Source organism: Culex pipiens, chromosome 2 (genome assembly GCF_016801865.2).
Source record: "Culex pipiens pallens isolate TS chromosome 2, TS_CPP_V2, whole genome shotgun sequence".
Lineage (NCBI taxonomy): Eukaryota > Metazoa > Arthropoda > Insecta > Diptera > Culicidae > Culex > Culex pipiens.
This window is the reverse complement of record NC_068938.1, coordinates 161787083-161811623: the sequence shown is the minus strand read 5'-3', so window position 1 is coordinate 161811623 and position 24541 is coordinate 161787083. Positions and strand designations below refer to the sequence as shown.

At 37.7% G+C, this 24541-nt stretch overlaps 1 protein-coding gene across 10 annotated transcripts in view; it reads left to right on the top strand.

Moving 5' to 3' along the window:
• LOC128093130 (serine/threonine-protein kinase Genghis Khan) overlaps positions 1-23651 on the top strand; it is an 88562-nt gene extending 64911 nt beyond the window's left edge. For 3 of the 10 annotated variants that reach the window (XM_052708913.1, XM_052708915.1, XM_052708914.1), the window contains 17 exons: positions 3070-3443; positions 3515-3619; positions 3800-5697; positions 5757-6071; positions 6129-6235; positions 11951-12060; positions 12129-12446; positions 12516-12911; positions 12974-13069; positions 16040-16742; positions 16804-17058; positions 17122-17307; positions 17380-17473; positions 17533-17680; positions 21071-21140; positions 21193-21320; positions 21380-23651. In XM_052708913.1, coding sequence (XP_052564873.1) covers positions 3070-3443; positions 3515-3619; positions 3800-5697; positions 5757-6071; positions 6129-6235; positions 11951-12060; positions 12129-12446; positions 12516-12911; positions 12974-13069; positions 16040-16742; positions 16804-17058; positions 17122-17307; positions 17380-17473; positions 17533-17680; positions 21071-21140; positions 21193-21320; positions 21380-21496 — 5420 coding nt within the window. In that variant the 3' untranslated portion in view covers positions 21497-23651. The remainder of the gene's footprint in view (positions 1-3069; positions 3444-3514; positions 3620-3799; positions 5698-5756; positions 6072-6128; positions 6236-11950; positions 12061-12128; positions 12447-12515; positions 12912-12973; positions 13070-16039; positions 16743-16803; positions 17059-17121; positions 17308-17379; positions 17474-17532; positions 17681-21070; positions 21141-21192; positions 21321-21379) is intronic. The other 7 variants (XM_052708921.1, XM_052708919.1, XM_052708916.1 and 4 more) reach the window with 7 other exon arrangements.
• The last annotated feature ends 890 nt before the right edge of the window (positions 23652-24541 follow it).

The following is a 24541-nucleotide window of genomic DNA, read 5'->3' as shown; positions in this document are numbered from 1 at the left end:
CTAGGTGTTTTGAGAAAAACGCTCAGAAAGTTTGACAGTTCGCGTTGCGCATTTTAAAATATCATGCTTAATTCGTCTGTTATTCTCTTCAATCATGAAATATCTTCATGAAACTTTCAGGAGTGATGCAAACAAAATCATTAAAAACTACCTCGTTATATAAAAAGTTGCCCAAAGAATGCAAACATGTTTCAGAAACTCGCTCCAAACATTTGAAAACTTTTAGTTGTAATTTCAGAAAAAAAAGTAATTTCAAGTAAAATTATGAGAAGTTAGAATTTCAAGGAACTGAAGTTGACGTTCTATTAAAATGTTTCTTTTAAATATTTCATGATTTTTGAAGTTGAAGTTTTTCTTGATTATCACGTAAGATATTATTAAAGAGAGTTATTATGGTACTGCCCGTGCGGAACAATCGGACCGCGCGCTGGACTCACAATCCAGAGGTCGCCGGTTCGAATCCCGCGGCAGGCGCTCTAAAATTCTTTGTGTAAATATGGGTATTCGGCGCCGTCGCTCCGTGCCATACTTTCATACACTCAGGAGCCCAGGGCGGCGAAGTCCTTGTAGATAAAAAGGAAGACACTAGTGGTTGGTACTAGCAATGGTGGCCGACAGCTATAAAGTCAACTTCGTTTTTTTTTTCGATATTATAGACATTGTCAGGGATGGAATAATCGCGAAAAAATCAATTTCGCTTGCGAACTTTCTTCACCCGCGAAAGAGAGAGGAGCACAGAAAAAAAAGTTGAATTTTGGAATGTTGAAAATTTCGTAGGTTGAATATTACCTCTTTTTTGAGTAATATTACATAAAAAATGTGTAAAAATGTGAACCTGATGATTATTCATCAAAAACTGATGAAAATTCATCATTTTCTGCGGTAAAATTATTCTTTTTTTTTGACACAAAATCTGTCACCATTTCCTGATGAAGAAGAAAATCGCTCCCGAAATTCTCCAAGAAAATCAAACTGCTGATGATTTTTTATGAATTACCTTGCCAGCACCACTCAAAAATATTTATTTCACTTTGTTTGCACACATTGCCCATCTACAAAATGTGACAGGTCATTTTTCGACGTGTGACGTTACACTTGCAAGTGTTGTAGTGAAAAAAATGTTCTGTCGAATAATCAAGATGATGATTTTTTTAGATTCTTTTTACCGATCTTTCGTGTGCGAGAGAGGAGAGCCATGCTTCCTTCGGATTTTTTATCTTGATGAACATCCAAAGATTTTCAGGCCAAGGATTGATACCTAAGAGCATGCAATGGCACTGACCTTGTTGCGTGCTCTTCGGTTGACGTCCACGTAAGGAACATCCTGGAAGGAGCGTAACTAACTACATCCGTAGTTCTGTTAGATCATCCGATTTATCTTGATCAGAACAGTACAGCTCTGGTTCCTTGCGAGTGTCCTATTTTCTTACCTCCACGTTGGCTTGGTTTTCATGATGACCTAGCTGGTGGCCTGTGGAAACGGATCGTAAACCTTTGACCACCGCGGGTCAGAGTGGAGACGGCTAAAAGAAAGGGGCGCGACAATGTGGGAAAGGGAAGTAATTTGTGATTGTAGACGGTATTGTTTCGATTCGCAGTATGTTGCGTCAACTGCTGTGGATGTACCTGAAGCATCGCACAACGGGGTTTCTCTTCTTTTCATTCTCAGCTACTATCTATCTCCTGTTTTTATTTTGCTCTATTGATTAGTACTTCTTCACTAATTCTTCTGTTTACCATTTGGTTTTGATTTTATTAACTCTTGATTCTCGTATCTCTCAATGCTTGTCACTCTGTTTTTCTCCAAATATTGCTGCTTTAACAAACTGTGTGTTTTCTTTAAAATAAACCTTCCCCTAATGTACTAGTAATACCAAGTCTATTTATCTTTTGCCTATTCTTTGTTGATTTACTTATTTATTTATTTATTTGAATAATTTTTTCATCTTGCCCATCATAACAATAATCTAAGCTTGCTTGTTATCTCTATTTATAAACTATTGCCTATTTCTACATCTACTACATCAAGCATATTCTTTTTATTTTTTAACGTACAATTATGATTCTCTTACTATTGTTTCTTTATAATGTATATTCTCCTTTACTGTCTATTGTTTTCCAACAAGTGAGGTTTGAGCCCTTACTCAATTTATGGAATGATTGAAGGATTAACACAAAAACTACTATTGTACTTTTGGTAAACTTTTGAATAACATGCTTAGGTTCAAAACATTGTAACAAAACATCGCGACAGAAGAAATAGCAACAGATAAACACGACTTAACACTAGGAAAGATTTCAGGAGAAAACAACACACAGTAAAATTACAACTAGTTTTTGAATTCAAACTAAAAATAAAACAGTTTTTGCTTTAATGAAAGTTGATAGGCACAATATAAATGGTTAGGCGCTTATACTTACATCAAACCCTACGTAATGTACCACCCCCGGCCGAGTTAAAATGCGTAACCGGAAAAGAAGGTGTGCATGCCTGGCACGAACACTCAAAGCGTGTTCTAGCGTGCTGCTCGTACTGACTCAGAGCAAGGGTGAGATGTAGGTGTAAGGGCAGTGCGTGTTCGTCGGGAACCTGGTGCATAAGATCGGTCAAGGCCCGTTCTTACACTGAAAATTGCGAATTGCGAATTGCGAATTGATGAACATCCAAAGATTTTCTTTTGATGATGATTATTCCATCGCTGGACATTGTATTAATTTATTGTACGCCACGCTATCAATTGATCCTCAGACTTATTTTTCTGTAAATTGTGTTGCTGAATATGAATTGAGATTTCCAAAAAAGTGTCCACGTGGTTTATGGTCCTATTTTTAGATTTAATACTATGAAACTAAATATTTTCCATGTGAACAACATGAATAGTCAATTGTACATTTTTGAAATCATAACTAAATTTTTACGTATGGTTGTCCCATTACAAAACAGCACAACTTGAATGCATTATAGATAAAATTTCTTGCTTTTTTAAGCTTCGCAGAATATCTTGCCCTTGCATCTGCAAACACTAAATTAATTGTCACCTCGTTTCTCTCTCCTCCCTTCCCCCGCAGTGATCCCGGCGTCCACTCGGCTGCGCGAGCTCGAGTCGCTCATCATCGACAACGTTACCTCGAACAACAACCTGAACAGCGCCGGCCTGTCGTCGGAGAAATTCCTCTCGGTCGAGACGCTGCTCGACACAGCGCTGGTGCTGTACGACGAGTGCTGCAACTCGTCCCTGCGCCGCGAAAAAACCGTCTCGGACTTTATCGAGCTGATCAAGTCGGTGGTGCAGTGCATCAAGCAGCTGAGGCTCGCCCGCGAGGACTTTGAGGTGCTCAAGGTCATCGGACGGGGCGCGTTCGGCGAGGTATGCGTCGTCCGGATGAATCACACTAGTCAGATCTACGCGATGAAGATTTTGAACAAATGGGAAATGCTTAAGGTAACTCGCCGCGTCACGTCACGCCGCCAAGTGCGTATTAATCATCGTTGTTTTGGTTTTTGTATTTGCAGCGTGCCGAGACTGCGTGCTTTCGTGAGGAACGCGATGTGCTCGTGTTTGGCGATCGAAGATGGATTACAAACTTGCACTATGCGTTTCAGGACGATATCAATCTGGTGAGTTTTGGGGAAGTTGGGGAGTAGGGGGATAGGGTCTAGCACGAATCCAACATGATTGATGTGTGTTTGGGTTTTGTGGGTTGTGTTGGGGATATCCTCATCAGCCGGTAAACTGACGGCTGTGGGCGTTTGATGTCAAACATGCGTCTAACATGGGGAACTTTGTACATTTCACAGTACCTCGTGATGGACTACTACTGTGGTGGCGATTTGCTCACGCTACTCAGCAAGTTCGAGGACCGTCTTCCAGAGGACATGGCTCGGTTCTACATTGCCGAGATGGTCCTCGCCATAAACAGTATCCACGAGCTGAAGTACGTCCACCGGGATATCAAGCCGGACAATATTGTGCTGGACGCGAGTGGCCACGTTCGGTTGGCAGATTTTGGTTCTTGTTTGAAGCTTGGTCCCCAGGGCACAGTGCAATCGAACGTGGCCGTGGGGACACCGGACTACATTTCGCCGGAGATTCTGCGCGCGATGGAGGACGGCCAGGGCAAGTACGGTCCGGAGTGCGACTGGTGGTCGTTGGGGGTGTGTATGTACGAAATGTTGTTTGGGGAGACGCCGTTCTACGCGGAGAGTTTGGTGGAGACGTATGGGAAGATTATGAACCACAAGAATTGTTTTGATTTTCCCAACGACGACGAGGAGTACCAGGTTAGTGAGAATGCAAAGGATTTAATCAAGCGGTTGATTTGCTCGCCGGATTACCGGTTGGGCCAGAACGGAATCGAGGATTTCAAGTCGCATCCTTGGTTCGAGGGTATCGACTGGGATACCATACGGAACGGCCAGGCGCCATACATACCTGAAGTTTCTAGTCCAACGGATACGTCCAACTTTGACGTAGATGATACGGACATCAAGTTGTCCGACGCGGTTCCTCCAACGACGAATCCGGCCTTTTCCGGGCACCATTTGCCGTTCATTGGGTTCACGTTCACTAAGGATAGTTGCATATCGGATGTCGGGAAACTGTCACGTGCCATTAGCAATTTAACCAATAGTCAATTACAGCAATCGCTGGCTCCGCTCAAGTTAGAAGGTAGTCAACCGCAGGGAACTGGCGTTGAGAAACGGCTCAGTCCGGACAGCACGCGTAAGCTGCAGGATGAGATCAACATTCTAACCAAGCGGAACTGTGAGCTGGAAAGTCAAATTAAAAGCTTCGAACGGCAGGAATTCACCGCCCGAAGCAGCGGGAATGCCGTCTCGAGTGATGCGGTCGATGGCCAGTTAGATGCTAAGTTGAAAGAGTACGAAAAAATCATCCGTCAGCTGCGGCAGGAAAAGGATGACCTGCAGAAGGAGCAAGCGGACGCACTAGAAAGACTGAAACTACAAGATAAGGAACTCAAAGACGCTCTTGGTCAGCGCAAGCTGGCGATGGCCGAATATACCGAAGTGACCGACAAACTCTCCGATCTGAGACAACAGAAACAGAAACTATCGCGGCAAGTCCGAGACAAGGAAGAGGAGGTAGAGGTCGCGATGCAAAAGGTAGACACCCTGCGCAGCGAACTCCGCAAGACGGACAAAATCCGGCGCGAGTTGGAATCCAGGCATCAAGACATACTCTCGGAAGTTACCAGAGAACGACAGCTCCGGGAGCGATCCGAGGATTACTGTCGACAGCTCCAGGCAGAAGCCCGCAGCCGGAGTTCGTCCGAAATGGGCTCGTCCGTTTCACTTGGAATCTCATCGTCCGACTCGATCCGGCTGGAGATCGACCGGCTAGAAGTGGAGTACAGCGAAAAGATCAACCTCCAGCAGTCCCGCTACAACACGGAGATATCCGCCCTCCGAGATCAGCTGAACGAAGCGGAGAACCACCGTGAAATGCTGCAGATTGAGCTGCAACAGGCGCGCGATAAGCTCGACTCGACACGGCTCGAATCCCTCACCGACTCGGAGGAAACCATCCTGGAGCTGCGCAAACGCCACGAGCGCGAAAAGAAGATCCTGCTGGATGATAACCGAAAGATGATCTCCGACCTGGAGATTCTCAGCGAGCAGAATCGACGTCTGCAGAACGAGCGACTGCAAATGGAAAGCGATTATGAGGAATTGAGGTAGGTTCATCCTGGATTACCGAATCATCATTTTTAACGTTTTTCCCCTTTCCCCGCAGGAATAAACGCCAAGCATTCAGTCAGTGGGAACGGCAGATTTCGGAGATCATCCAGTGGGTATCGGACGAGAAGGACGCCCGCGGCTACCTCCAGGCGCTGGCCACCAAGATGACCGAGGAGCTCGAGTTCCTGAAGCACTCCGGCTCGCTCAACCACAACGCCAGCGACAAGAACTGGCGCAACCGGCGCTCCCAGAAGCTGGACAAGATGGAGCTGCTGAACCTGCAGAGTTCGCTGCAGAACGAGATCCAGGCGAAGGCACTCATCTCGGAGGAGCTCACCCGGACGCGAACGGATCTGGTGGCGGCACAAAAGTGAGTTCTTGGACAAATTGAAGGAAAACCATCATACAATAATGCAATTTTTTTCAGGGATTTGCGCGAAACGCGCCAGATTTGCGAGTCGATCGGTGGCGAGCTGAAGCGGAAGGATAGCCAGATCAAGGAACTGCAAGCGAGGTTGGAAACCAACGAAGGATGTAAGTACACACGATGCGGATTTGTTTTTGGCTTTTGTCATTTTATTTGAAACTCACAATCATCATGTTTCCAAAGTTCATCGTTTTGTGAGTTTACCTTTTTTCAATCTGAAAGTTAATCAAACTTTCACGAACATACATAATATTTACGCTTGCGGGCAAATGGAAAATACTACAAATTGGCTTAACGTTCATTCATTGACAAACAACACATTTATAGTTGTAGGATGTATAACCGAATCGCGAAAAGCAAGGGAGTGCGACTACTTGAACTACTTTCTTTCGACGACCTTGTTGTCGAACGTGTCCCCGTATTTTTTTATTTGTGTGACCGTATGTTAACGCTGTTCGTGTCACTCTGTTTTGCTAACTACCGATTCCATGTTTTGTGTTTCGCAAATTGTATTACGGGTTCCCCCTCAAATAACGTTATTCCTGGAGGGAATTACACTTGGACAACGAGTTACGCACTCCCTTGAGGAAACAAAAATCTCTTTTAGACTTTCTCTTGAAATCAAATGAGTTTGCCCCGTCATATCGACTCTATTTTTAAAGCTAAAAAATCAATCAAAAATTCGTCACGAGCGTAGTCTTGCGGAAAGAGATGGAAGAGTACAAAGAAACCCTCTAATATCAAATCACCCAAAAAACCGCGCGCGATAATCGAATCAATCATGGAATTGGTGCTCTGCCAACCATAAACGCAGCGACGCGAAAAATGTCGGGTAATCTTTTTATCATCATTATCGATTCGATCGACCATCACATCAGGGCGAAAAGTGCACCACAGCGAGGAGAGGCTCGCCCGAAATCGGGTTTAATATTTTCGACAAACAGAACTGGTCAAAAGTGCATGGTATTAAATCGATTATTGAGTGTTATTTTTTCATTTGTTTGAGCAACTTATGAATAAAACAATTTGTAATATAAATTAAAGAATTCGCTGAGCAATTTCTGAGACTTGAAACAATGCAAGGTTGAAACGAAAATTTTGCGGAAATGTTGAAGAATCACTATCTTGAGAACTTAATTTCTGTTTTTTTAAATGCAATTAAAAAATCAATCAGTAATTTGTTTAAAAAATATATTTTATATTTTATTTTTGATTCGGTCGATGCAAGCAATTTAATATTTTGTTTTTAAATCTAGAATTTCTTTAAATTTGTTTCAATCAGCTCTAATTTCATTGCTTAAACATTTATGCTTAATCCTCTCTTAAAGAAAGAACTAGTCAGTTTAATAATAGTAAAATATTTTCGACTTTTTAAAGCAGATTTGAATGCCATATATTTTTTACCAGTACTGTGTAACTTTATGGATAAACAAAATATCAGCGAAAAAATTTGTCAAAAAGTTCCAATAATTTGAAGCAAAAATTGTTTTATTGAATCAATCCTGATAACAGTGCTTTAATTGTGTAGAGTAGAATATCGTCAGCTAGGCTTAAACTTAAATACTCTGTATTAAAAATAGTTTCAAATGTTGAAAAAGTGCTCAAATCAATTGTGTTAGCAACATTAAATGTCAACTAAACGGATGAAAAGGACCTTCCAAGATATAGTTGTGCCCAAAGCCGGTCCCATTTTCATCCGTTACGCTCCATGCGCCCAGAATCGCGCCGTTGGACTCTCCCTGTGACTGACTGTAAACAAAAAAAAAACAACACCCGGAGTGCTGCTTTCTACATTCATTTCTCGCTTGTTTGTCCTGGTACTTTGTAATGATTGTTATGGTGTTTGTTGTGTAAAATGCAGCCGAAACGGCGCCAGTCTCGGATGATGTGCCAGCCTGCCGCGTGGCTATCGCCAGCGGAGTCCCGGAATCGAGCGAGAAGCCGCTGATCATTCTGGATTTGGACGAGCAGCAGCACGTCGGTGCCGCGGTGGCCGGTAGTGAGTTGACGCCAGCGGAACCGGAAGAAGGTGCTGAGCTGGTGCAGCAAATGTTGAAGGGACTGCTGGACGCGGTGCCGGACGAGCCCGACGAGTCTGAACTGACCGATTTCGAGCGGGAGGTGCTCAGTAAGTACATGTTGGAGATGCGCGAGCAGGAGTTCAGCGACAAGTCGGACGCGGTGTGCCACCTGACGGCGACGGATCGCCAGCAGGAGCGCGACCCGATGAAGGTGATCGGGTTTTCACCTGTGGAGGTGGTGAAGTGCCCGCAGGAAGAAGAAGGTGCGCATGATCTCGACCGGTTGAACAATAACGAAGCTAGTGGTGATGCTACAGCGAGAGTGGATGAGAACGCTAACCAATTTCGGATTGCCGTGTCCAAGCTGGACGAGCCGCCCGTACAGCAGGCCACGTCCAGCGAACCATCGGCCAACGGTGGCCAAGAAAGTGCGACCAGCCAACAACCGTCAACGCCAGCGGTCGCTCCGACGCCAAAGGTTACTTCTAGCAATAGCAGTCTAGTCACCGCCACGACCGATAACAGTGCAAACATAACGCAGCCTCCGTTGGCAAATAATCACTCTAGTAATATCATTAATTGCACAGCTATACCTTCTACCACAAGCACTACTGTTGCTACAATTACCGCTGTCAGTACTACTAACACTAGCAGTGCAGCCGCCACCGAAGATCTGGAAAGTCACCGCCAGAAGCAGCAGATTCTGCTCGACGTCCAAGAAGCAGAAGAACAGCAGCAGCTGCAGGCCCAGAAGCAGCGCAGTCGAGCGATGAGACGAAATTTTTCTGTTTGGGTTGGTGTTACATCGTGTGTCTGGGGGATCTTGATCTATCTAATCAAATCGTATACGTAATGTTGCATTTATTTTATTACCCTTTTCTCTTTTTTGTTTGGTTTTGCCGTGTGCGATTTTATGTGATTTTTGTTTGTTTTCTGTTTTATATTCGCTTTTGTTACTACATTTTCAAACATTGCGCAATTTTTTTTGTTTTCTTTTTTCGCTTTCAAGAGTTGGTTGTTTTCTCCTTTTTGTGTTTTTGATATTTTCATTTTCTTTGTTCGTTGACTTCTCTTTTACTTTTCCCAAACTTTTCCCTCCCGTCCAATGCAACCCTGGAGTTTGCGTGAGTAATACTTTTGAATTAGCTGACTGTTGGTATATCAAACGAAAGAGTGACTGTAGCAAATGATATGTTTTAGTAACTAACTTTATTCTAGTCACAGTACAAACGCTAAATTTACGGTACTACTCACTAGCAAAGTCTCCCCAAATAATACGCACCAAGTTATCGCCTGCTATTACACCGTACAGACTAAACTCTGTATGGAGTCTCGAATTGAAGTTTGAACAACTCCATACAGAACAATACCTTTGCTCAAATGGTAACACAGTTCGACCGTAAAACATCAGTGGATTGCAAATTAAATTTTAAGACACTTTCTGAGAGTTTGTAATTCTTAGATGTTTTCAGAATTTGACTGTAGTTTAATTTCTGTCGAACTGTGCAATTCGAACCGATCCTCGCCCGCACCCACCATGCCACACAGTAACACCAGCTAATCCCAGATCTTCGCGCCAAACTAGCAGACTACAACCTCGCTAAACTCCTCCCCCAAAAAACAAAATCTCAACCAAAGCCCAGTCTATAGCGGTTTCTACGATTGTTCTTCTTCCAGATCTTTGTAACAATTATAAACTCAAACAATGTTGTAGTAGAAATAACAGAAAAATAATCGACTCTCACTCGACTCGGGCCGCGCCGCCGGCGAACCAAGAGAGCATCACCAGCAACTCACAAACCTGCACCGCCGCAACGCCGAATGCCACCACCACCAGCAAAAGCAAGTTCCGCCCAGCTTCCAAGCCAAGTAGTAGTCCTGCATGCGTGCATGACGCTTTAGAAGACCAGTTGCGAGGGTGCGGCGAAATAACGCCACCGGCCACGCCACGTCCTGAACGCGGAAATCTGTCCGAGCAGGTCGTCGAGCTCGAAACGAAACCTTTACTGACCGGTAGAAGTCGCGGCAAGGGTAGCTATAAGAAGCGAAGGAAAAGGAAGAAGTGAGGTGGCTTGAACGAGGCAGGAGAAATGATGGGCATTCGCATTTACTCAGTTACCAATACACTGAATTGTTCAATCGAAAAATGTTACTTAAATCATACGTAATTACACATCTCATTAATTGAAGTAAAAAAAAACACTAGTCACAACGGTTGTTTAGAACAAGCAAGTCAGTTCCCAAGCATGTGGAACGGTAGTGAAAAGTTGCCTTAGTTATAGAACTCATAGAGTTGTGACCACCTCAATAAAAAAAAAACTCATGTTATGTTTTGAAGTTATGGAAAAGTTTAGCTTTTGTTTGCAGCCAAGTCAGGAAATGAGCTGCTGCTGCTCGATGCCATGTGATTGTACACAGCGAAATTGTTATTGTATCTAGAAAGGTCGAAGAAAATATAGTGAAATTGTTAGTAAATTGGAGTTTTTACTTTCCTCTAGGTGACGTAAGCGATAATGTTAACCAACATAACAAAAGACTTACCGTAGTTTGTGCCTAACCGTGTTGCTTAGCAAAATAAAATGAATTAATCTGTTTCGAATGGTTCACTCGTCATTGTTAAAACCGTTGACGGACAATATTTGGTCTTTACATTTACTTCAAATGTTGTAAAACGTTAAATGAAAAGATATTTCAACTGTTATACAAACTTAGTTCTTCCGTTATATTTGAAGTTTTTCTTTTAAATTTTACCAACAAATTTATACTTCAGATTAGAAGGATGAGTGATTCATATTTTCAGCAAACTGATTTTTTAACGTATAAATTAGGATTGAAGAGCAGTTCTTTGCGTTTTCTTGCATTTTCATTTTGTTTTGTTATACATAGTTTGATAAACTAAACCGAATACTCAATTAGAGAAACCCTTGGAAAATTTCACTTCAGATAATTGATAAAGAAAGTTTAAAAAATATATGTTCATCATTCGTTCGATTATCCGAAGTACTTCGAAGAACTTCGGATAATCAAAAATTCGGATAGTCAAGTACTAGTTTTCGAAATCGTATCTGTATAACGAGCCCGCGAAATTGTTTGGAATTGATGTTCAGAGTAATGGTTAATGGTCAACAAATTCTGATTAAAAAAAAATATGGGTAAAGCTAGAGAACTGCTCTTATGTGAATCATTCAATATTCTTATATCAAATTTTGCATACAAATAACTGTTTTACTTTCATGTGCTCATAAGCAATCATCATCAACACTTTTCGATACCAAACAAATTGTACAAAATAAAAACAATACTTATCACACATTTCGCTAACAAACATGTTTTCTCTCTTCTCTGTTTTCTCGCATCATGCCAAATCACCAAATACCAAAAAAACCCAAACCAAAAATGAAAAAAACACACACACCAAATCGCCAAATGTAATCAACGCGACGCGCGCCTTTTACCTCGTGTTCTGTGTTGTGCCGCCTAAACCCAATGAATTCGAAACTGCTAAACGCCACCACGAACAACAACTACAACAACAACCACATCTGCTCCAAACTCAACAAATAACGTGTGTGTGTGTGTTTCTGATACCTGCTGACGCCGCCTCCGCCGCCGCCGCTGTTGCTAACTCTCCATTGGATGGACAAATCGCCAACCGCGCCAAATCAACCTCAAAATTTGAAAAACCAAAAACAAAAAAAAACTCATGCTTCATTTACATTACTGTTGAAAATAACAAACAAAACCGAAATTTAAACCTTAAAATAACCGTTGATGACAAACCGAACCGTCTTGGGTGGGCAGTCCTGGAAAGACCGTCGTCGCAAATGTCCTATTTGGATCACTTCCTGAAGGAGTCGGGCGGGGGATCCAGCTCGACAACGCACACCAACTCGACACTGGCCGTGAATATGGTGAGATTTTGGGTGAAGCTTGGTTCATTGTAGGGGTTGAAGTAACTGTCGTTGTGTACCCTTCAAAGCAGCCGTCCCAGCAAAATAGTCAGCATGTGACCTCCACGAGCTCGTCGTCGAACAACCTTACCAACACACCAATGAACCAGCATAACCAGAGTCTGACCTCGTTGCATCAACAGCTGGCCCACCAGCAGATCCAGCAACAGCAGCAGCAGCAACAACAAGCGCAGCAGCATCAGCAGTCCCACACGTACAGTAATGCGCAGCAGATGCACCAGATGCATCACTCCAACTACTCGATGGAGAGCGAGGAGGGCGATGTCGAGGATAACCGAGGCCACTCGCTGTCCAGCTCCAAGAGCAACCTCAGTGATCATTCTTTGGTAAGGAACTTCCCTCTCTTGCAACCCGATTTCTTAACTAATGATCGTCCTCCCTTCCAAATCTTCCAGAGCATGCACAGCGTGATGATGCCGAAGCAAAAGGTGCACCAGTTTCTGGTGCGCACGTTCTCTAGTCCCACCAAGTGCAACCACTGCACCTCGCTGATGGTTGGCCTGACGCGGCAGGGCGTCGTGTGCGAGCTGTGCGGGTTCGCGTGCCACATGATCTGCTGCCAGAAGGTGCCCACCCAGTGTCCGGTGCCGTCGGACCAGACGAAGCGCCCGCTAGGGATCGATCCAACGCGCGGCATTGGGACGGCGTACGAGGGCTACGTCAAGGTGCCCAAGCTGGGCGCGGTCAAGCGCGGCTGGGTGCGCCAGTTCGTCGTCGTGTGCGACTTTAAGCTGTTTTTGTACGACATTACGGCGGACCGGAGCGCGCTGCCAAGTGTTCATGTTACTCAGGTAAGGCGGGTTTGCTGATTCGAGCTTGAATTTGTGCTAACTGTCTCGAATTTCTTCAACAGGTATTAGATATGCGAGATCCCGAATTTGCGGTTTCCGGAGTGCGGGAGAGTGATGTCATTCACGCCGCCAAGAAAGACGTTCCTTGTATCTTTAGGGTAAGTTGTTACTTTAAAATGTGGCTCAAATCCAGTTGATGTTTGCAAAAAATATTCTCTGCAATATTAAAATATATTTTTGCAACTCCGTAGAAAAACACTTACATTTCCTGTCAATGACAGGGTGGCCACTCAAGTCGGGAATTCGCCAAAATCCTTCAACAAAAGTCGGAAATTTGTGATTTGTTGTCAAAAAGTCGGGAAATGTAGGATATCCTAAGCATACTTGTTTGGAAATTATTTTCTAACTCTTAAATAACTTCTAATATTTTATACAATGTTCAAAATTAAATTCACTCAATTCTTATTTAGTAACTTACTTTAAATTTAAGGTTCCTTTCACTATTTCAATATATTTGAGAATGAAAAGGCTTTTTAAAACATCAAAAATCCTATTAAATATTGGATAAGGTTAACACAGTTTTGCATAATATCTATTTTCTTCTATATATATAAAAAATTTCGACGGTTTTGTTCGAACGCGAATCAGTTCAATACGGAGCGTCGGATCGAGGTGCTTTTTGTTGCGTTGGGTTCGTATAAGCCCAAGGAAGGTTCTAACGCTAACTAATTGGCTAACTAATTGACACTTTGGCCACTCTGGAACCGATTCCGGAGCATCGGCAAATTGTATGGAGAAAGTTACGTAAAATCATATTTTGATCACAGGAGGCTGAATAAGCAAAAAAAATCAAAAAACGTCAACAAACGAAAAAGGCAGAACGAAGTTTGTCGGGTAAGGCTTGTTTTTTATGAATCAAAAGATTTTTAATAATTTTTGTTTATCAAACTAGAGGTAACATCTAACCTTAAACAACAACTAAGTTAATGAAAAATTTATATTAAAATTGAGCCTAATTTTGACGATTATGGCTAGTATAAAATAATGATTATGTTTCATTTTGTCACATTGATTGAATATTTGAAAAAAGATTCCAACTTGAGTTTTTTTTTACTTTTTTGTGAGTATGAGCAAATTGCTAAGATAAAACATGATTTTCAGTTATCGGAAATCTTAATAATCTAAACTGGATTTATCATTGAAAAAATCAAATCAGTTAAATATTGACAACTAGATCAACATTGATTCAAAAAATCAATATAAAAATTTTCAAAATTGAAAAGGGAATGTGGTAAAACATTTTTCAAATGAATTCCTGGATGTTTTTCTAAATTATTTGAAAGAATAATAACGGTAATCAATTTTTCAGTGTTATTTCAATTGAAAATAAAATAAAATTAAGAATACATTTTTTAATTCAGTTCAATCTTTAACTTTTTGTCATTTCTAGTTGAAACGAAGTTTCAACAACAAGATTTATCATTGAAAAAAATCAAATCAGTTAAATATTGCCAACTAGATCAACATTGATTCAAAAAATCAATATAAAAATTTTCAAAATTGAAAAGGGAATGTGGTAATAGTAGTTTATGCAACGAGTTGCATAAAGAAGATTTTTTCAGCACGAGTCGTCCATTTATCTAACGAGGTTCACCGAGTTGGATAAATACGAAGAGTGCTGAAAAAATCAAGTTTTGCAACGAGTTCCATAAAACATTTTTTGCAATTCCGAAAAAACACCCATTGAGTGAAATTTTAAGTCAAATTTTCATGTATTTTGTCAATAAATCGTTTAAATAAAAAAAATGTTGAAAAATGTTACTTTTCGAAACAAGTGCTGAAAAGTTCAACTTTTCAGCACCCACTTCAGTGCTGAAAAGTAGAACTTTTCAGCATTTATTTTGAAAAGTATTGCTATTCGATTCTGTTATTTTTGGTACAGAAAAGTAGGCTATTTCGTCGTTCAAGAATAACAGGAAAAGCATGTAGTTTCACGACGGAATTGCAAAAAACATTTTTCAAATGAATTCCTAGATGTTTTTTCTAAATTATATGAAAGAATAATAACGGTAATCAATTTTTCAGTGTTATTTCATTGAAAATAAAATAAAATTAATAATAAAATTTTTGAATTCAGTTAAATCTCTAACTTTTTGCCATTTCCAGTTGAAACGAAGTATCAAAAAAGAAAGTTTGCCTAAATAAACATTGAAATTATAAGTATTGTTAAGCTTTCGGTAATTTTTCAAAGACTTATTGTTTATGTGTCTACTCTAAATCAAAATAATGAGTGCTTCTATTTTTGAAGTTTTTTTTTTAGGATAATTAGTTTCTTTTTTACAAAAAAAAACAATAGCTTGAATATTTTTTAATTCATTTAGATTTTTTTCGACTTTTTCATAAAGAGGGTTTTGTTTGAAATCATTCTTTTAAGATTGAAAAAAATTACCTATTATTTGAGTTTCAGAAAAAAGTGGGGAAAATTGAGTGAATTTGAGTGGTCACCCTGTGTCATTCTTGAGCGACGAACGGCCTACTTTTCTATAATTTTCTATAACAAAAATATCAGAATGAAATATTACTTATCATCACCAAAACTTTCAGTACTGAAAATTCAACTTTTCAGCAATTGTATCGATATTTTTCATACAGACACAAAGCTAAAGTGGGGGAAACAAACGTTTCACTGAAAGATTAAGTTTAATTGTGTTTTCGGAATTGCAAAAAAAATGTAGTATGCAAACTATTTTTATTCAACAGCTAGGTATTTTTATAATCCAAATAAAAAAAAAAACAACTTATCTAAGAAATTGCTCATTGAGATATTCCTGATATTTTCTAAATATCTTTAAAATATCAAAATAAGATATTTTGCTGCTGCGAGAAAATTGTGTTAAATTATAAAAAAAATATCTAATTTAATCTAGTTTTAAACTTGATAGTTAAATATATATAACACAAAAATATCTCGATGCGATATCAGCAGAAAATTTCAAAAATAGAAAAATTCAAATTATCATGCTCTCAACATTCGATGGAATAAAGTGTTGTTGAAGGACACGCGGTTTATGCACGATCTCAAAGTCTTTTGGAGCCCTCACCTTAACTAACAAGTTAACTTCCCCCAGATAACAACCTCCCTACTAGACGGCGGCCCCTCGCTGCAAACGCTCATGCTGGCGGACACCGAGTCCGAGAAGGCAAAGTGGGTCGTGGCGCTGAGCGAACTACATCGAATCCTGAAACGAAACAACCTGCCCAACACGGCAATATTCCGCGTGAAAGAGGTGCTCGACAGCACCCTCACCGTGATACGAAGCGCGCTGAGCGCCCTCATAATCGACCCCGACCGGATCCTGCTCGGCACCGAGGACGGTCTGTTCTGTTTGGATCTGGACCGGTCGGAGATTGCGCGGATAGGCGAGAGCAAGAAGGTCTACCAGCTGTGGTACATTGCCGAGGAGCAGCTGTTGGTGATTTTGTGCGGCAAGCAGCGCCACTTGCGGCTGCTGCCGATCCGTGCCCTGGAGGCGACCGACGTCGAGTGGATCAAGGTTGCCGAGTCGAAGAACTGCATCACGGCGTGCACGGGCATCATCGAGCGGGGTCCCCAGCCGGTGTACTGCATTGTGATAGCGCTGAAGCGTCAAAACACCTCCCAGATCGTGGTCTACGTGGTGAACCGGAACCGCAGCCGGCACCACAAGATGTGCGAGTTTACCGTCGCGTACCCGGTGCAGAGTTTGCAGGTGCTTTCGGATCTGCGACTGGCGGTCGGGCATCAGAGTGGCTTCACTGCCTACTGCCTGCAGGGGGAGGCACAAGCAATGCGTAAGTTGAGGATTGTGCTGCGTTGGGACGTTGTTTCACAATGAGTTATTTTTGCCCACAGCTCTAGTCCATCCGGAGAATCAGCTGAACAACTTCCTGGCCTATTCCGGGGTTGATGCCTGGCGGGTGATCGAAATTCAGTCTGGTCAAGGTACGAATTGTGTTCACAACTTGAAGCTTTCAATACAGTTCATGTTGCTTTCAGCCCACGGCGAGTACTTGCTGGTGTTCCAGACGCTCGCCATCTACGTCGATCTGCAAGGTCGCAAATCGCGCGATCGAGAGATCATGTATCCTGCCGTCCCTACGCATATAAGTGAGTGTTCAGCTTGGCCCTTTTGAAAATACTCATCAAGATAACTAACTGAATTCCGTTTAGCCTATTGCGACGGCCACCTCCTAGTCTACTCCGAGACGCATCTGGACATCTTCAACGCGCAAACCGCCGACTGGGTGCAGTCGATCGGGCTGAAACGCTCCCGGCCGCTGATGAACAACGGCAGCCTGTCGATCACGACGTTCAACGACGCGTCGCACGTCATCTATCTGGCCAACATGCATACAAGTGAGTTTTATTCTGAGCAGCGATGCTATGAATTGGGCTTATTTTGACACGTGATTCTTGCTTATATTCCAGGAGAGCTTCTCAACCTGGCGCCGTTGGATCGGGACGGTCGTTTGAAGACGAAACGATTCTCGCTGCGTAACGAAGGCAGCCGTACCATCAGAGCGTAAGTCTGGGACTTTTGTCATCCGTGAATTATCTCTAATTAATTCCAATTTTACACAGTAGCACCGATCGCCGCTCGAAGCTGATCTCGGCTCCGACCAACTTCAACCACATCTCCCACATGGGCCCCGGCGACGGTATCCAGAAGCAGCGATTGCTCGACTTGCCGACCACGATCGAAACCGCCGACCAGACGAACCAGCACAGGGTATGTTTAAAAAGCTTCTGGAGCAATTCCCTGCGTTTTCGCAAATTATATTTGAAATTTTAGTATTTTTTTTTGTTAAATGACATTTTAATGTTTTTTAATTTGAAATTTTGAAGTTTTATAGTATTGAATTTATGAATTTTCTATTGTTTAGAATGATTTTGTCATATTTCCGAAGTCAGTGATATTCTAAATTACAGAATTTCTGAAATTTTTAGCTATTTTTTATGTTTTTTAAATTATTTATTATAGTTTAGAATTTTAGACTTTTAGATTTTTAGAATTTCACAATTTGGTTTGGTTGGAATTTAGAATTTTAGGATTTTTTTGGATTGGTTTTAGAATTTTAGAATTTTAGAATGTTAGAATTTTAGAATTTTAGAATTTTAGAATTTTAGAATTTTAGAATTTTAGAATTTTAGAATTTTAGAATTTTAGAATTTTAGAATTTTAGAATTTTAGAATTTTAGAATTTTAGAATTTTAGAATTTTAGAATTTTAGAATTTTAGAATTTTAGAATTTTAGAATTTTAGAATTTTAGAATTTTAGAATTTTAGAATTTTAGAATTTTAGAATTTTAGAATTTTAGAATTTTAGAATTTTAGAATTTTAGAATTTTAGAATTTTAGAATTTTAGAATTTTAGAATTTTAGAATTTTAGAATTTTAGAATTTTAGAATTTTAGAATTTTAGAATTTTAGAATTTTAGAATTTTAGAATTTTAGAATTTTAGAATTTTAGAATTTTAGAATTTTAGAATTTTAGAATTTTAGAATTTTAGAATTTTAGAATTTTAGAATTTTAGAATTTTAGAATTTTAGAATTTTAGAATTTTAGAATTTTAGAATTTTAGAATTTTAGAATTTTAGAATTTTAGAATTTTAGAATTTTAGAATTTTAGAATTTTAGAATTTTAGAATTTTAGAATTTTAGAATTTTAGAATTTTAGAATTTTAGAATTTTAGAATTTTAGAATTTTAGAATTTTAGAATTTTAGAATTTTAGAATTTTAGAATTTTAGAATTTTAGAATTTTAGAATTTTAGAATTTTAGAATTTTAGAATTTTAGAATTTTAGAATTTTAGAATTTTAGAATTTTAGAATTTTAGAATTTCAGAATTTTAGAATTTTAGAATTTTAGAATTTTAGAATTTTAGAATTTTAGAATTTTAGAATTTTAGAAATTTAGAATTTTAGAATTCTAGAATTTTAGAATTTTAGAATTTTAGAATTTTAGAATTTTAGAATTTTAGAATTTTAGAATTTTAGAATTTTAGAATTTTAGAATTTTAGAATTTTAGAATTTTAGAATTTTAGAATTTTAGAATTTTAGAATTTTAGAATTTTAGAATTTTAGAATTTTAGAATTTTAGAATTTTAGAATTTTAGAATTTTAGAATTTTAGAATTTTAGAATTTTAGAATTTTAGAATTTTAGAATTTTAGAATTTTAGAATTTTAGAATTTTAGAATTTTAGAATTTTAGAATTTTAGAATTTTAGAATTTTAGAATTTTAGAATTTTAGAATTTTAGAATTTTAGAATTTTAGAATTTTAGAATTCTAGAATTCTAGAATTTTAGAATTTTAGAATTTTAGAATTTTAGAATTTTAGAATTTTAGAATTTTAGAATTTTAGAATTTTAGAATTTTAGAATTTTAGAATTTTAGAATTTTAGAATTTTAGAATTTTAGAATTTTAGAATTTTAGAATTTTAGAATTTTAGAATTTTAGAATTTTAGAATTTTAGAATTTTAGAATTTTAGAATTTTAGAATTTTAGAATTTTAGAATTTTAGAATTTTAGAATTTTAGAATTTTAGAATTTTAGAATTTTAGAATTTTAGAATTTTAGAATTTTAGAATTTTAGAATTTTAGAATTTTAGAATTTTAGAATTTTAGAATTTTAGAATTTTAGAATTTTAGAATTTTAGAATTTTAGAATTTTAGAATTTTAGAATTTTAGAATTTTAGAATTTTAGAATTTTAGAATTTTAGAATTTTAGAATTTTAGAATTTTAGAATTTTAGAATTTTAGAATTTTAGAATTTTAGAATTTTAGAATTTTAGAATTTTAGAATTTTAGAATTTTAGAATTTTAGAATTTTAGAATTTTAGAATTTTAGAATTTTAGAATTTTAGAATTTTAGAATTTTAGAATTTTAGAATTTTAGAATTTTAGAATTTTAGAATTTTAGAATTTTAGAATTTTAGAATTTTAGAATTTTAGAATTTTAGAATTTTAGAATTTTAGAATTTTAGAATTTTAGAATTTTAGAATTTTAGAATTTTAAAATTTTAGAATTTTAGAATTTGAGAATTTGAGAATTTTAGAATTTGAGAATTTTAGAATTTGAGAATTTTAGAATTTTAGAATTTTAGAATTTTAGAATTTTAGAATTTTAGAATTTTAGAATTTTAGAATTTTAGAATTTTAGAATTTTAGAATTTTAGAATTTTAGAATTTTAGAATTTTAGAATTTTAGAATTTTAGAATTTTAGAATTTTAGAATTTTAGAATTTTAGAATTTTAGAATTTTAGAATTTTAGAATTTTAGAATTTTAGAATTTTAGAATTTTAGAATTTTAGAATTTCAGAATTTCAGAATTTTAGAATTTTAGAATTTTAGAATTTTAGAATTTTAGAATTTTAGAATTTTAGAATTTTAGAATTTTAGAATTTTAGAATTTTAGAATTTTAGAATTTTAGAATTTTAGAATTTTAGAATTTTAGAATTTTAGAATTTTAGAATTTTAGAATTTTAGAATTTTAGAATTTTAGAATTTTAGAATTTTAGAATTTTAGAATTTTAGAATCTTAGAATTTTAGAATTTTAGAATTTTAGAATTTTAGAATTTTAGAATTTTAGAATTTTAGAATTTTAGAATTTTAGAATTTTAGAATTTTAGAATTTTAGAATTTTAGAATTTTAGAATTTTAGAATTTTAGAATTTTAGAATTTTAGAATTTTAGAATTTTAGAATTTTAGAATTTTAGAATTTTAGAATTTTAGAATTTTAGAATTTTAGAATTTTAGAATTTTAGAATTTTAGAATTTTAGAATTTTAGAATTTTAGAATTTTAGAATTTTAGAATTTTAGAATTTTAGAATTTTAGAATTTTAGAATTTTAGAGTTTTAGAATTTTAGAATTTTAGAATTTTAGAATTTTAGAATTTTAAAATTTTAGAATTTTAGAATTTTAGAATTTTAGAATTTTAGAATTTTAGAATTTTAGAATTTTAGAATTTTAGAATTTTAGAATTTTAGAATTTTAGAATTCTAGAATTTTAGAATTTTAGAATTTTATTTTAAAAAACTAAAAACTTATTTTTTTTTTAATTTTATTTTTTTTTGAGAATTGCAATTTTAATTGGTTTTTTTTTTCAGGTTTCCACGATGCGTCACGCTCCTCCACCGCCACGTGCCCCGCCCCGTCCAATGATGCACCCGCACAACGGTAAGTTTTTAGTTTTCTTGCTAGAGCAGCTATGCATGTCCCCCATTAAAAGAAGGTTCGAATAATTCCTTCCCAGGCGCCAAACGGACCGCTCCGGCCAGACCGCGCGACCAGCCACCCTCGTTACCACGTTCTCCTAGTCCGCTGGGCAGCATGTCCTCGCTGCACGATGTACTCAAGGTAGGTCGAGCGCACCTGCTGAAGATCGGCACCCTGATTAATCGTTTCATATTTGCTAGCAGGTCGCCGACATGCAGTCGGAATCGCGGCAGAGTGTGGCCAGCAACAACTCCAGTTCGGTGTCCACTCCGCCGTCCCCGACGAACGATCGGCTCAGCTCCAGCTACGACTCATAGTGGTAAGAGAAATGCTCACAACGATTGTGAGCAACGTCCCAAAACCATTCGATCGCATCACGCTCTCACAGATAACGTTCAGTTTCTAGCTGATCCGCAATGATTCTAAATCACTTAAGTTACTTACGTGAGTCCTTTATCCCAGACTAGTTGGAAATTAAAACAGAAGAAAAAAAAATACTCGTAACTAATATGAACTCCATTCTGCTTAGTTCTTTATTTATTTACTTTCCCCTACAAACATTTCCGACTAAATAATAAAGATTTTGTTAGTGCAAATGCGAGCTTCGAAACCCTATTGATCTCTCTGACATGATATGACAAACCTAACTGTACTGAACACTAAAGCGGTTGTGTTGTCCCGCCGCCCTAGAAGGCGGGCACAATCAGACGCGAGCCGCGAGTCTCTCGTCCTAAATTGCAATAATTTTTAAACCTCTACTGATATAAATTAAAAAAGAAACATCCTATTACTGCTACGCCACTGTTCTAGAATTTTCAGCGGAGTGTTGTTGTGCAATATCAAATAGAATGGAATTAGGCAAAGGGGAGGAATCGTTGATGCCGGATCGATTAGTCGTCCGGCATTCAGGGGGAGGGATAGAACGACCTTCAATTTTCACTAGTAGGTAAACATAGAAACAATTATCACGTTAGCAAACATTTCCTGGTCGCAAGCCAACTTTTAACCATTTCAATTTAAAGCAAAGCAAATAAAAAAAAACACATCAACTAACATCTTAATCCTAAACAACGAGTTCGTGAACAACGGATAAACTGAAGAAACCAGAAATGTCTTATCACTCCAGCTTTCCTATATCGTTCACAAATTGTACACGAATATCATGTAATAATAACCATGTTGATCGCAAATACCATAGTTGAAGTCCTGGCGTAGTTCTATCTGTCTATTCATCGGTTAAACCAACACATTACGGTAAGATAACACACACTTCCCGCGACTTTCCAGGGTGGTTTCAGTTTTCAACTAGCCATTCCCACAATTAATACCCCTTAAAAATAACAACAAAAAGTTAGCATTGCTAAACACCCCTTCTGTGTGTAAACTCTCAAATTATGTGAGACAAATCACACGCCAATGGAGCGAGAAAAACAAAGTCAATAAAAAAGGAAATTTAATCAAATTTACTACTACCTACTCTTACGCAACACTACTCTCGTAAAAAAAGTCGTTCATCAACCATCCAGGTTCACCGGAACGTTCTTTAAGGCGGAAAGAGCCAACATCGCTTAAAGGGAGAAATTAGAAAGAAGAAGAAAAAACTGATGACAATATTTAGTATTTCCGATGCAGATTTACTGTATTTGTTGATAATATATACAAATAGTAAGGAAGTGCGCATAGCAGAAAAGAAAGAAAAAAACAGATAAAAACTCTCATGAACGCAAACTACAAAAAAAAACTTGAACCATGTAAAATAACACAACTAATTTATAAAAAAAAACAACCTTGCGTTAGGTTTCTGTTGTAAAAAGAACTCATCGATGCTTCACACTGTATAAACATCAATTTACCAATCGGTTTAAGTAAACAAACACTCACACACACACACTCACTCACTAAGCACGTAACTTAACATAAAATCATCGTACGCGAACAAAAACAACAACACAACTCAAATGACACACTTAGCAAAAGTATTTATTTACAAACTTTCTGCATAATTTATTTCTCCCACGAGTGGATTTTACCAACCATTCAGTTCGTATTTTACAAACGTTTTACTGATTTCAACACAAGCTCACAATTTTTCCACGTTTCGTTTTTACCATTATTCGTTTTAACAAAAAGTCTCTTAAACGTGCTGGTTTTAACTGCTGTGCCACCGCTTGTTGTGCGTTTGAGTTTAGTATATGAGTAAAACTGACAAATTACAATAAACAGGAGTAAAAAAAAAACAGAAAACAAACGTAACGAACGAAACTAAGCGAAATCATTTGCTGCTATGAAGACAAAAGTTGAAGAAGAAAAAACAAAAATCATGGAAAACATAATACTTCACTAAGTTTAAGTTAGCGGTATGTATAGTATATATATCGAAAGTCTAGTGTTTTATAAAATTATATTAATTGTAAAATTACCACGACAAAATATATTAATATACAAGCATTGAAACATGGAAAAAGCATCGCATGTTACGGGCCTTTTGCTGGCAGATAGTGGATATCACACTGACCTTTAAAACTTCTACGTCAAATTTACAAATAAGTAGAATTTTTATTTGCAATTCGCAATTTTCAGTGTAAGAACGGGCCTTGACCGATCTTATGCACCAGGTTCCCGACGAACACGCACTGCCCTTACACCTACATCTCACCCTTGCTCTGAGTCAGTACGAGCAACACGCTAGAACACGCTTTGAGTGTTCGTGCCAGGCATAAATAAGTAGAATTTTTATTGATTAAAAACTATTTCCGAAAAATATCTCTGTGAGAAAACAAACAAACAATCACTCAAATTTAACCAGTTTAATTTTTCGCGTAAAATCCTATATTAAAATAAATAAAACATTACCTCAGAAGACGGATTTTAAAGTTTTTTTTTATGGTTAAATTATTCTACTAAACATTATTTTTTAACTTAAATCGATCAGGAAATTCCTTTAGATGACACAGATTATCGATCATTTACATAGTTTTTTTTTTTAGGATTGCATGGATACTTGCATGGATAACACCGACCTACAAAAATTGACAAAAATGACTGCACATGCTTAATACGAGGGGAAGCATGATGTTTTGGATCCCCAGAAACATGTTCACTTTGAAATTTTCTAAAATGTTTAGACAGGGCCGAATGATTTTTCTCCAAAGTTTGTATGGAGATTATGGAGAATCAGTGCTGTTCGCTACTCCCACATATTGTATACAATTTTTGCTTGTACGCAAAAGCGACGAACCGCCCTAATCCTCCAAACAAACTTTGGAGGCCCTGTTTAAATATTTTTGAAAAATTCAAAGTGCTCGTGTTTCTGGGGTCCCCAAATTTATACTGGGTCGAGTTGAGTCTGATTCATGTGGGGT